Source organism: Acomys minous, assembly GCF_964271855.1.
Source record: "Acomys minous genome assembly, chromosome: 8".
NCBI classification, from domain to species: Eukaryota; Metazoa; Chordata; class Mammalia; order Rodentia; family Muridae; genus Acomys; species Acomys minous.
In genome coordinates, this window is record NC_140489.1 from 116,526,314 (window position 1) to 116,540,833 (window position 14,520).

General features: G+C 40.9%; 2 protein-coding genes across 3 annotated transcripts in view; both read right to left on the reverse strand.

Annotated features, from left to right (window-relative positions):
- The window catches only part of THADA (THADA armadillo repeat containing), a 293,429-nt gene that overhangs the window by 239,615 nt on the left and 39,294 nt on the right, over nucleotides 1-14,520 (reverse strand). For both annotated transcript variants that reach the window (XM_084791400.1, XM_084791399.1), the window contains one exon: nucleotides 6,721-6,830. In XM_084791400.1, coding sequence (XP_084647526.1) covers nucleotides 6,721-6,830 — 110 coding nt within the window. The remainder of the gene's footprint in view (nucleotides 1-6,720; nucleotides 6,831-14,520) is intronic.
- LOC311603425 (glutathione S-transferase A4-like) lies at nucleotides 10,382-14,402 on the reverse strand (the record flags this gene model as incomplete). Its single annotated transcript, XM_084792410.1, has 2 exons — nucleotides 10,382-11,135; nucleotides 14,225-14,402. 2 exons carry the CDS (start codon nucleotides 14,400-14,402, stop codon nucleotides 10,672-10,674), a joined length of 642 nt encoding a protein of 213 aa, XP_084648536.1. The 3' UTR covers nucleotides 10,382-10,671.

Sequence of the window (14,520 nt, forward strand, 5' to 3'; positions counted from 1 at the left end):
GGATAAATCAAAGTCCCCAACTTCACATTCTAGCTTAAGAATCTTTAATCAAAACAAACATCTTCAAATACAAAAGTCACTTGTATTTGAGTATGGAAAGTTCCATTTGTGAATTTTACCAGAAATCTGAATTTATGTATGATTTAAATGTACTTAACCACTCCATTCAAACATTTGTGTAGCTAACTATGCATAGGAAAAATAATCACCACAGGGCCAGGCGTGGTAGCACACGCCTTTAATCCCAGCACTCGGGAGGCAGAGGTGGGCGATTGCTGTGAGTTTGAGGCCAGCCTGGTCTACAAAGCATGTCTAGGACAGCCAAGGCTACACAGAGAAACCTGTCTCAAAAAACCAAGAAAAAAAAAAGAAAAGAAAAATAATCACAGTTTCAGTTTGTTTTGTTGATTAGGCTCAGGAAAGGGTCTTGTATGTGGATCCTCCTGCCTCAGCCTCCAAAATACTGAAGTTACAAGTGCACACAATCATACTTGGAAGTAAAGGGGTTTTTAAAGACAGTGAATGTTGGGTTGTATGGCCAAATCTGTCAGCCCTCTGAGGCCTTAAAGACAGAACTGAGCCTGGCTCAAGTTTCAGCAACAATCTCTGGTAAATACCTCCACATAGGAATGACTCAGCATGGTCCATCGGGGCACATCCTGATGCGAGTCCTGCCTGCCAACAGCTATGTAACACAAACCAATTGGTCCCACAGAATCAGGCCACTTTACATGCTGGGAGACGTCATATCTCCGGACACCTTATGCCCTGCCCACTCCCTATACTCTATATAAGAAAAACCTGCCATAATAAAATTGAGCCCTCACTCTAAAGAGACTCCCAACTCAGTATATTTTTCCTCTGGGCGTTGTAGGAGGAGGCTGGATTGCCTACACTCACCATCCCGTTCAGCCTCCAGGGAGAGGGAACAGCAGGCTGAGTCCCCTCCCGTTCCAGCCCTACCTGCCGAGTGTCAGAGACCTGATAAGTGAATATCTCATCAAGTCCCAAATAGAACTCACTATATGAGAAAATCAGATTATAGAAAATTAACTCCACATTTGTTTGTATTATACATATAAATATTATTTTCAAAAACTTTCCTAGAAAAAAAGATTATCTCTCCCATTCTTGTTTATCCTCAGATAATTGTATAATTGTAATATCAGTTTACATTTGAAGACATTTTGAATAATTCTATTAAAAAACAACTGAAAGAATGTAGTTCGTGTTTAACTCTTCAGTTATTTGACAATTAATCTTTTTAAGTACTTTCTTCCTTAAAACAGCCAGCAGCTGGCCTTGATTTCTATGGGTTTTCATGAACGCCCAGACTTCTTTCTTTCAAACTTTTTAAATGCTGTATGTCTAAACAAGTTTTCATCACTTAAAGGCTTATTAACCCCTCCCTCCCAAAAAGCCCAAAAGAAACAATTTCTTTTTAAATTAAAAACCAACCACTACCACCATCCCCCAAAAATGAAAAAAAAAAAAAAAGGTAGAAAAAGGAAAGAAAAGTGCCACACATAATAGACATGATAGGGATACTTTGTACAACAGTCAGGTTTGAAATGTCCCCAAAGGGATCAAAACCCACTGGGCTCAAAGGCATCAGATGAGAATCCTAACAGATGGGCCATGAGCCAACAGTGACAGCCATGACAGATTACGAGTGGCCAATACATCAGGCCCTCAGCTCTTCCTTGCTCCCCACTTTATCTCTTGGGACTGGCTTCTCCTGCAACATTACACAGTATCTCTGAACTGGCACAAAGATGCCCAGCCTTATACATAGCTTCTGTCCTTGGCTCTCTGTTCTTTTTTCCAATCCCTGTTCTTCCCTGAAAAAGACAACAACCCTACCAACAATGATGACTATGGAAACAATTCCCAGATTTGTCTGTTTCGGATGTCTTAGTTGGACACCTAGTCCAACTGCTAAATTGAGGGCAACAACCAGGATAGTCTATCATTTTCTCATGCACGGTACAGGCAAAATAAACTTACTATTGTTTATCAAACAAACAAAACGAAAGTATCTCTGGCTTTGGTAACACTGATCCCATTTTCTGGTCACTAGAACCTAAAACCAGAGGAGCCATCACAGGTTCCATAGCCGTCTCTACCACTTGCATTCAATGCTGCAGATTTATTTTTCAAAGCTGACCACTACAATGACTTCCATACACATATATTTCTAAACAATTATCTTGCCACTGTGCCATCAAAAAGTGGGCTGCATCCAGTCTGTCCTAAAGACTCCTTTTAAGCAAAATAATGTGACTGGATCAATGCTGTAAGTCTTTCTTGCCAGGCTGCTAGGCCAGAAAAGATCACACAGCTTCTGGCTGGAGCTTGCTGCTACTTGGAAGTTCAGCTACCTCAGACCTATCATGCTGAGTAAGAGGTCATTTGTGGTCCAAACTGTCAGGTCCAAAGGAAACTCCAATAGGCAGTCCAAATATCCAGAAATGAGCTCAACCTGGACCATAGGAGACCTTCTGGTTGTTAGATAAAAGCCAGGATTCCTCAAGAACGTATAAAACTGGTTTCCATATGCCCAAAGGAGTCATTTCCCTTACCCCTGGCAAAGGGGACATATGTCTCTCCAATTAACATATCACCATGGCGCCATACAAGGCCTTGCTAATCTCCAGGTTCCCTCAGTCCCTACTCACAAATATTTATTATACATTTCAAAGTCCACACTAGCATCCTAGCCCTTCTCACCTCCTCTTCCACCCTAACCTCTCTCCTGCTCCCCAGCTGTTCATACTGTTCTCAGCTCTCACTAGTCACCGTTCCTGCTAATCTCAATACTTGCTCTATTGTCTGTCCCCTGCTATTCTCTCATCTCCCACAGGTATCCTGGCCATGTCCAATATGGTGGCCATTTCTTTCTCTCTCTGCTCTGGACTTTTCCAGGTGCCTCTGGGTATTTTCTCTCTCTCTCTCCATTCACAATAAAAACCATCCCCTTAAGCACACCAAGGAGCAGTCATGTTGTCAGTTCATACATCTGGTACTAAATACTCAAGAGGGGCACAGATGGAAAGGGTTCAGCCTTGCCAATTAAACCAAGCTGCAGGTCTGAGTCTCTAAAGGTATGGTTCATTTGTTTCTGTTGGCTTCTGCCACCCATCATTGTGACTCCAAATTTTTTAATCCATCTCTCCAGCCACTTCTCTCCACCTGTTCTCTTCTGGTATTTGGGTAAGTGTCACTTTGGAGCTGCCTACTCTGTGTCTGTTGGCTCCTGGAGCCTGCTACTGCTTTCAAAGTGCATCAGGCAGCTTCTCTCACCCTCCTGAACATCCATCACTTGGAAAAAGATGCCTCGCCTTTGTTACTTGGGACATTTCTCTCTGACAAGTCTCTTATCCCCTGCTATTCCCCCCACCTTGTAGATAGACTGAGCCATGTCCAGTCTATTGGCCATGTCAAGTCTACTTCTTTATCTGTTTTTTAGTCTTCCAGATGCCTCTGGCTATTTTCTCTTAGATCTACAATAAAACCTTCCCATCCATGGAGCAGTCATCTAGTCAGTTCATATACTCAACAGGTCCAGTCTTCTAACTATTCCACTGCCCAAGGTGCCAGAAATGTCAGCACAGCCAAAAGAGACCCCCTTACCACTTCATCTGCCTGATAAATGGCATCCGTTTCACTAAGTAAATGTCCTAAAGAAAGCTACCTAGCTTAGCCTTGCCCCAACTGCCCTCATAAAACCAAGAAAGTAGTAAGATGTCTATAGCTTTCTTTTGAGCGTTCAATACATCATGTATGGAGTTGTTCACATGAGGTTAAATGTTAAGTGAAATGTCCAATCTTTGTCAACATAGAGGAAGTCTTCATACCTCAGATTTAAGTTGCTAAAATTGAATCTAGGTTCTCCCTAATCAAATATATTGAGCTGAATGTTCCAATGGAGACCACAACACCTCACACAGCCCCAAGAAACATCAATCTCACAGTAGTTTACATTTGTAGGAAAGTATGTATTGCAAGAGTTTTCAAAAATAATTCTCTAGACAACAAACTCCAGAGAGACTTGCAAGTGAAACAAGCACCTTCCTTTAGAGACGACAAGATCACAAGCTAGGGGTTGACTGTACACTCACTCAGTGGAATGGGTGTACACAGAACTAAGAGCTTGAATCAGAGATTGCTGGGGGTTTTGATAAAATAAAAACATAAAACACAACAGAAACACCACAATGTTTCTCCCATCCCTACTATAGCAAATCTAGTTGCACAGAGCAAAATCACTTCGGCTAGTGCAGCGGCAGTAGCACTAACGAAGGATGTCTGCCTAACAATGAAACATCTGACTCTAACCCTACATTTGTTAGCTCTCCACCTTTCTTCTCCTATGTGCTTAGACCTTACTCAGGCATGCCTGCAGGCTCGCTTTCTCCACAAGGAGCTAAGCACACATCACACCCTTGGTGCTTCTCTGATATCCATCCCTTTAAGATTCATCAATGTTCTACAGTATTTGGCAGGTTCATCCTTTAGCAGACAGATCTTACTTTCTCAGCTGCTGTCAAGCTATCACACATCCACCGTGATGCTGAGTGCTTATAACCAGTAACTCTTGTGACCAGTAGAGGTCTATAACATATTCCCTTTTAATATTCTAAATTTTACCCTTACTTATAAGCTCTTGTTTGGAGCTTCTATAACAAGGGACACATGTATCCTTTGGAAAGAACAGTCCTCCTCTTTGGGGAAGGTCCTCCCCTTTAGGGAAGGCCATCCTTTTTCAGCTTCAGAAAGGACATACATGGAACCTCTCTTAGTTTGGGTCCTATTGCTGTGAGGAGACACCATGACCATGGAAACTCTTATAAAGGACAGCATGTAATTGGGAATGGCTTACAGTTGCAGAGATTTAATTACTGTTATGGCAGGAAACATGGCAGCATGCAGACAGACATGGTGCTAGAGAAGGAGCTGAGAGTTCTACATCTTCATCCACAGGCAGCAGGAGAGACTGTGAGCCACACCAGGCGTATCTTGAGTACACGAGACCTCAGAGCCTACCCCTACAGTAACACACTTCCTCCAACGAGGCCATGCCTCAGACTGACACTCCCTACGGACCAAATACTCAAACACAAGAGCCTATGGGCACCATTCCTATTCAAACCACCACAGAATGGACACATTTGTCTAGCCAGACAGATCAATCCTGTCCATCAATGAAACGTATTGCCCTCATAACTCACAAGCTCTTCAATAACAGAAATCGTGTTTCCTGACAAGGTAGTATACTCTCTAACCCAAGCACAATGAAAAGGGCACAGCTAACATTAGCTGATTTGAAGGAATGAACTATATTGCACTGTAAGAAAAGAATACTCATATCTACAACAGAAACAAAGAGTCGATAAGATAAAGTATTTTTAAATATGTACTTATGCATATGAATGCTCTGTCTGCATGTGTGCCTGCACACCAAGAGGGCACTGGATCCCATTACAGAGGGTTGTGAGCCACCATGTTACTAGGAACTGAACTCAAGCCCTCTAAGCCAGTGCTCTTAACCACTGAGTCAGCTCTCCAGCCCAGACAGATAAAATATTTTCAAGTCTGTAACTTATAAAGCTAGAAAAATGACTCAGCATCTAAGAGCCCCTACTTCTTACAAGGGAACAGAATCTGGTTCCTAGCACCAGGTGGTTCAAGGCCACGTGTACTTCAAATTGAGGGAAGCCAATGTCCTTTTCTAGTTTCCACAGGCACTGCACTTTCTACATACTCACTGATTCACACACACACACACACACACACACACACACACACACACACACGCAAGCATGTGTGCACAATTAAAAATAGAATGCTTTAAAGATCACCAGTTTAATGTCATGGACATTTTAAAAGTATCATTTAAAGATACTCTGTGAAACCCAAAACTGACAGGACATTTTAGAAATGTTTTTACCTGGAGTGGGGATGGGGGACACTTCACAAATAATCAACATCTAGATCTCTTAGCAGCTCAAAATAAAATGTTTGCTAAAGCTACAAGACTGGCCGCTTCACTTTTAAAGTTCCAGACAATAAAAATGTTTTCCTGGAAAATACTACCTTTCATTTAGAGAATGTTTGCCACATTTACTTAGTCATTAAGTAACTTATGGTTTCTTTAAGCCACTTAGAGGAAATCTATTATATGAATGAATGAATGAATGAATGAATGAATAAAATAATCAATATCCATAAAGTTAATAAATATACATTTGGTTAGATACATGAGGGCTATCTAAATATTTTTCCAGGTAAGATGAATTATGTCTATTTCATTGTTATTTTAAGATTTTTCTATAAAACAAAACTATAAAGACAAAGACAAAATCCTTATGTTTTTCCCTGAAACACATATAAATCCAAAAAGTCCAGGCTTATTTGATTCCAAACGCCAAGTTATTTTCAAACAGACGAAACATTCACTTCATCCAATGAAAAGAAACAGTAACCTCAGATCTATTCTTGGCAATGTCTTTGGTGAGAAAGCAGTGTAGGCTGGACGTTTCACTCAGTCATCTGCAGTCAAGCACAGAATGGAACCCAAGAAAACCATCCTTAGGAGTTCTGTAGAGGATGTAGTCTTCATCCTCTCCAGCATGAAAAGACACAAGCAACATCTACTCCATGCACATGCTCTATAGTCTGTGCTTTAAAAAGGCCTACACAAAAGGACATTTGTTTTACCTGTTTAATATTTCAGTGAGTTTCACAAAACCAGTATAAGCCAGTTCAAATGCTCCTCTGTGTCTGGACTGCAAAAGGTGTTGTTTAAAGTAATCTCCCATTTCTTTAACCTTTTAAAAGAATGAAAAATATTCATTATGCTTAACTTATAGATGCATTAATACATATAATACATATCAGCATTATAATTCACAACCTGTGCTTATGTATCCACTTACCATTGACTTGTTGTGACATACTGTGTGTTAAGCACCTTCTTCTGTTTTTTTGAGAGAGTCTCAGGTAGCTCTGGCTGGCCTTGAACTTGCTGTGTAGTCAGGAATAACCCTAAACTCCCGCTCTTCACATCTCCAGCGGGGGTGGGGATGTGCAGGAGGGGTTTACAAATGTGTGCTACCACACCTACCTTAATCTTTTTTATACCATTCATTTAATATTCATAATGAGCTCCATGAAATAAATGCTATTGTTATCTGTAGTTCACATTGGGGAAACTTGGGCACTGAAAGGCTTAGTAACTTAATCTAAGGTCACACAGCAAGTAAGTAGGACAGGAAACAGGCAGTCATCCATCTTTAATTACTACACCAGAGCGCCTCCCCATGCCAGATGTGCAAATGTCATAGTATGCTCTGTTAGCTCATGCCACTCAACACCAACATCAAATCACAAAACGTAACAAACTCACATACATGACTCTGAGATAAATACGTTTACTCTTCAAATATTTTGCATTTATTGTGGTAAAATATACATAAGAAATTTACTGTTCCAATCATTTTACGCTGTACGGTTCAACTACAGGAAACATGGTCACATTGCTTAGCAACTGCTAACATTATCCGTGCACAGACCTTTTCATCTTAAACTGAGAAGCCACATTCACTCACACTGCATCTTAGAGATGCACTAAGGCTACAAGTGAGGCTTAGTAAAAGCTATCCTGAAAGTCAATAGCAGCACTTTAAGTCAAAGCATGGGCTCTGCCGGAATGCCACACCATCACTTTTCAACATGCTGTCTTTCTCTACCTAAGACAGAAAGCACACCAATTAATTTTAAAGACAACATAGCTGACAATTTGTATTTGTTGTTCTGAACAAAGAGCAGCCAAACTCATTAGTCGAACTGGGCTTTATGTTACTTGGTGATGGATTTGGTGGCTGCTGTTGACTTTAGAAAATACAGACCTTTTAAATAAACTCTGGACCAAAGCTGTAATTAGCTATCCATTCTCTGTGCATGCACAGATCACAGTCTATCAAACACGGACGTGGCCTCACAGTATCTCAGATCTGCTAGCCCAGAAACACCTTCACCTCAGCAGTGACTGGGTTAGTGCTCTGTATACATCAGAGACATAAACAGTCTCATCTTCTTCTTCTGTACACTAAGGGTACTAATGGCACTTACCCCATAGGTAGTTGTGTTTAAATGAGTTAAATAGCAACTTCAGAACAGGCCAATCATCTATAACCTAATATAATCAGTGTAATATGAGCTGTCTGTTCTAAATAGAGCGACAGCATCTACACTCGGTGTCTGTCATAAAGAATGAATCATGGAGAGACAGAATCAAAGGCCAACAAAGAACCACACAGGCAGCACTTGATGAATGTTTAAAAACCCTATTTCAGAGTACTATGTTGTGTCCTTCCGCTAAAGCTTTTCTTCAAAGCATCACTTCTATCATTACAGAAGAGATTATTTTAAGAGGGTATTTCAGAAGAGAGAAAATAAAGAAAAAAGAAGGACTTTTCCTTAGTTAATTCTTTTCTCTAAAACGGGCTACAGATATTGTGACATACTTCAATAAAGACAAACGCCATTTATGATGGGTTTCTCTGAGGACCTGCAGAAGTCCACCATCTTCTCCTTAAACAGAGGTTGCATTTCATTGTTTCCTTTATGCTAACTCCCTTCAAAGGGTCTGAACCAAAAAGCACCTAATAAAACTAAAGTATTCAGAAGTTTGCCTGGTGGGTGGTCTTCTCAAGCAGACCCTGAGCCCCTGGTAACCTTGACCTTAGGAATCAGAGTGGTACCCTAAGGACACATGCTATATATAGACAAGATTTCTTCATTTTATTTCACATGTGATTTCCAAACAAACATGAATGTTTGGCCTTGTACACCATATAAAATTACTGTCAAGTGTTTTTTGACATCCTGTCCAAAGCTTTGCAGCTTACTGCTGGAGCAGACAAAGAAGATGAAAAGAAGGCGTGTGACCTCAGTAGGCTTTCAGTTTAGACTCAGGGAGAAAACAAGTGTGCTGCATGATGAAGACGGCTGCACAGCACAGCACGTCCAAGAAAGGGAGGCCTGTCTGCACTGAGATTAGAGTCCCTACTCACATCTCGCATGCAACAAGGAGGGTTATCTGTCCTTAGGTAGTAAAGAGAACAATTAGTATGTGAAGAGGTTACAGTAAACAAATAAACACCAAGTAGCTGCTATCGAGCAGATGCGTTGCTGAGTTCAGATCTAGCACATGCAGGCTAGGGCTGGCAGAGCCAGATGAATGACGTACAGGCTTTATACTAGACAACAGTGAAAGACAGGCATGAAAGGGAGGATGAACCCAGTCTCCAAAGTGGGAGACTGCATGGGATAACAGGCTCTGTGAGCAAGCAGCTGGACAGAGCATCCTGCTAACTCCCTCTCAGTGGACACCAGACTACAGGGAACAGAGTTGACTCGTACCACTCAGAAAATGGGTAACCATAGTAAAAAGCATAAACAGAACCTTAAAAAATTAGCACATTTGTTTATTCATGTGTGTGTGTGTGTGTGTGTGTGTGTGTGTGTGTGTGTGTGTGTTGCCTACAGAGGTCAGAGGAAGGACTGTGAGAGTCCGTTCTCGCCTTTCATCATGTGGGTCCCAGGGATCAACCTTGGCAGAAAGCACTTTATCCATGTAGCCATCTCACTAGCCTAGAATTTGTCAACTTAATTTTTAAAATAAAAGGTCCACTGAAAATACAATTGTTTCATTAGAAAATGAGTTTCTCAAGTTCAGAGAGTTTTATTTTTCAGATGGTGTTTTTGTTGTTGTTTACAAACTTCTAACAAAAACTAGATTTTCCCAGGATGTGCTGCTGCTGCTGTTGTTGTTGTTGTTTAATTGAGCCAGGATCTCATTCTACAGTTTCAGGCTGGCTTGAAACTCACTACATAGTGGAGGCTGGCCTTGAATCCCTGATGATCCTGCCTCAGCCTCCCAAGTACTAGGATTACAGACACAAGCCAGCAAATTTAGAAGAAAATGAAGGTTAAAGTGAGAAGGAAAAAAAGGATACTGCTTTCTAATCTTAAAAGTAAATATAGCACTACATTTTAAAATTAACATATCCTACTTGAGACTTCGTATAAAACTCTAAAGCAAATTAGCATCTTTTATAGACTTACAGGTCACTAATCCACAGGGGAAAATAGCTACTTGCCATGTCTCCAGGCACTATAGCTTACTATCAGATAAATTAGCAATCTGTAAATGTTCACTTTTGGCTTGACTTTGTATTATAAAATAATAACCCTTAATTCAAATTCTGATTTTAAAACAGAACCATTTCTTCTAACCCTGGTAATGTCTATAGTGGGAAGGCTCTAATTCCATTTTGGTTATATGGGATGCTTCACAGAAGTTTAATAAAATAATTAATGTTTAAAACCAACCCTTTTTCATTATGATTTCTTAGTAACAATTAGAATTTCTTCAAAATCCAAATATCATTCCTCTATATCATGACAAAGATCATCTGATGTGCAGACACCGCCTTAACAAAGTTTATTTTTCTCTTTCTAGCAAATTCTTAACATGAGCCATTTTGTTGCCCTTCAGGCCTGAGTTTTTATTTATTTATTTATTTTAGTTTTTCACTGTATTTAGTTGGCATCTGTCACTGACAGCAGAGTGGTTTGGGTTTTCAAGACCTTTACTCTTGGGATCTATACCTGCAGGAACTTCTTAATTGTGGGAATGTTGCTGATTCTTGTCCTAAATGCCTGCAGCAGAGGGAAGTCAGAAAGCACGAAAGCACTGAGCTTTTCCAACATCAAAATGGCTTCGAGCAGCTGTATGGCTGCCCAACTGAGCTGGTTGCCAACAAGAAAAGCCTCCTCGTAATCCTTTAAAATCTTTTTGCAGACAAGGAAGTAACAGGTTTTAGCTCTCCTCACTATAAAAGCATAGCTCCCCTCTTTTTCCTGAGGGGGTTTAAATGGAGCCTGGGCGATCAGTACCATCAGGCTCTGGGTGCCATCAGCACACATGTCTATCCTGGCTCTCTCCTTCAGGTCCTTCCCATACAAGCTGTACTTGGCAGAGAGGTAGCTGAGGATGGCTCTGCTCTGTGTCAGCAGAATTCCATTGATTTCAACCAAAGGTACTTGGTCAAAAAGCAGGCGTCCGTCTTATTCTTCCAGGATCTTGTCTCTAGGCACTCCGAGCCCTGAGTTTTTAAAACTCTTGTTTTGTCTCATTAGTATATTACTAAGCTCTTTGAGATCAGAGAATCATATATGAATCTTCTTTATGTTCCCACGATATCCATGTACTAAGGCAGTCAATACATAGGCATCTAAGTGATAGGCTCTCATCAAAAGTTCACTGCAAAGCTTAAAAGTTCTAACTTCCACTCATGATAGTTCAAAATACTTATTTATAATTCCTAAAATCTAACTATAAACAAATAAAACAAAAAAGGCAATTCCTTTATGACTTATGAATACTAGTAAATATAAATTCCGTCTGTAATCTATCACAAAAATTTTAAATAATGCCACAACAGAAGAAATGTAGCAACCCAATCAGGACTACTGATCACGCAAGTAACAACAGAATCTAAAGCAGGAAGTTTTTACTCATTGGCAATATGTTTATCCACATGACTTTTTGTGATAATAATTACGAGAGAGTGTGAGGTGAAGCAAGTATAAAAATTTACCCAAATGTCTCTTCTTAGAAATATTAGGTGAAATCTACAAAGAAATTGATATTCAACATAAAAGTTGTTTTAAAAACTAGTAGGCATTTAGAGATTAATATCAGCCATCACACTAGAAAAAGGTTCAACAAAATATCAAGCAAAAGTCTATCCACAAAGCATCAAGCTAGAAACCTAGACACACACCAGTGAGTCCGGAAACAGTGCGATAAGGCTGTGTGCACTGCTTACTCCTGAAGGGTCTCAGCTTACAGCCCTAAAGCCGCTTTATCTCTGCCTCTAGTGCAGGGACACTCTGAAAGAACCCTTCAGTATGTGATTGCAGAGCAGGAGGGACGTCAGCCATGCCACCAGGTGAACAATTTCCTCTTGAAGAAGCTGGGGAGAGCACAATGCTTCACAAGAAAGGCTCCCCGGGAAGGACTGGGCACTGACAACTCCAGGAGTGAGTTATCTTTCGTTGGTCTTTCATTGCTTGAGAAAACTGGCTTGGGTGATGGGGGTGGGGGGATTTCAACGTAAAGAAAACCTAAATGAGCCACTGTGAACAAAGGGAGCACTGTGCCATGTGAAGCCATGACAGGAAGGAGAGAACTGGGTTCCTGTCTGAGGAGGCCACAGATTAGCTTTGTGATCTCTGGCAAACCCAGCCATGAGTAACCAGAGGCTTCAGTTTCCTCGTATCCGGGGAGCTGGAGAGTATCACAGAGATGAGCCTTCAATGAACCAGCACTAAAACACCAGAACTAAAAACAAGGACCAGCTCTCCTCTCCATACAGCAGCACAAATTCCCAAACTGTCACCTGCTTCCCATCAGCCTGCTGTAAATCATATTCATGTGTGTGCTATTTAAGTGTCCACCCCTTAACAAAGGCCATAAAATCTTAAAAGTACTGGACAAGGAAAATAACAGTACCTACAGAACTGTGGGTGGAGGTGAAGAGTGAGAGGGAGACGCAGGCTAACATCAGTCTTTAGCTTTGCAGAGGTATGCCTAGTGCGCTCATGTGACCCAGGCTAACATCAGCCTTTAGCTTTGCAGAGGTATGCCTAGTGCGCTCATGTGACGCAGGCTAACATCAGTCTTTAGCTTTGCAGAGGTATGCCTAGTGCGCTCATGTGACCCAGGCTAACATCAGCCTTTAGCTTTGCAGAGGTATGCCTAGTGCGCTCATGTGACCCAGGCTAACATCAGTCTTTAGCTTTGCAGAGGTATGCCTAGTGCGCTCATGTGACACAGGCTAACATCAGTCTTTAGTTTTGCAGAGGTATGCCTAGTGCGCTCATGTGACACAGGCTAACATCAGTCTTTAGCTTTGCAGAGGTATGCCTAGTGCGCTCATGTTCATCTGAGAGGGAACTCTCACACTGGTGGCTTTGTCATCAAGTACAGCAAATGCAGCTTAGGCAGAGCAACTGTGTCCTTGGAAGTATAGATTTACCTTAGGTACAGCCAAGCCACCTGGTGTAAACTAATGTTCTCCTGTCATTTCCATGTTTAACTCCTAAAAGTATTAAGTACATGGAACTACTTTTTATTTATAGAAGCAGAATTTAGAACTGGCTGTCATTCTACCTCTTGGCAGGCCAGCCTGGGCTACATAACAAGACCTTGTCTCAAAAGCAAGAAAATGGGACGAAGAGCTAACTCAGCAGTTAAGAGCATCTGCTTTTCTTGTAAGACGACCCCAGGTTCAGTTCCCAGCATCCTCATGGTGGCTCACAACCATGTAATTCCAGTTCTCGGGGACTGATGACCTCTTCTGGGCCCCACACGCACCATGCTCACATCTGATGCACATCTATATGCAAGCAAACACCCCATAAAATAAACAAATCTAAAATACTTAAATTAAAAAAAAAACTTTTTAGAAGAAGCAATTTTATGTTTAGAAAAGAAATTCTACAGTAAATGACATTAATTTCTGGGTGACAGGACCTTCATGGACTAACTGTTCCTAAGCTATTTGTTTAACAGCTAGCAAAGCCAAGAATAAAGCTTTCCAGAGAATAGAGTTTCTGTTAGCACACAGCGATTACATATACCCCTGATCCTTCCTCCAGCCAATAATGTCTTGTTATGTGGCTACACATGGTTATCATGCAAAAAGTACACTGAACTATAGAGCAGTGCTCAGAATAGAGAAAAGTTCTTTTTTGTTAATGAGCAAGAATCTGTTTATTCATGCAGTCACTTGTTATTTTTAGTTTCTTTAAAAACAAAACAACAAACATCTCCTTTATATTAGTTCCCCGTCTTAACATGGTTGCTCCACATATATTCATTACCATATGAACTTTGGGTGTAATGGAAAGGGTATCAAGGCAAAATCATGTTTATGGAGAGCTGCCAAGCCTTTCTAAGTTACAGTAAAAAACAAAATGTTATCTCCCTTAATTTGCCCTTGAAAAGAGAAGCTGACAAGTCAAAGGCTTTAAGCATGTGTTTGCTTCCTAACAAGATGGTGGACTCACACCAGTGAGATAGCTGGTTTTAACTTCAGCAAAAGAAGGCATTGGCACTACAGCCACTTGGAGTAATGGCTCCAAGTACCTCTAGGACACCAAGGCCTATTTGATCTGGAGGAGACTGAGGAACATGCCGCCCACAATGTGCGGCTCGTCTTTGCCCTGTGCTTTCCAAGGCCTTGCAACATCACTGGTACAGCTGTCAGCCAGATGTTAGCACACAAGCCAGAGTGTGAGAATAAAAATATTAGCATTATTTCCATGGCGCTAGTCACATGGTTACTGTAGGAATAATCGGCATTAGCATACTACAATATTTGTTCTGTTCTTGAATGTTGTAATACCCTACAGGGGGAAATTTATCTTTATTTGAAAAGGTTA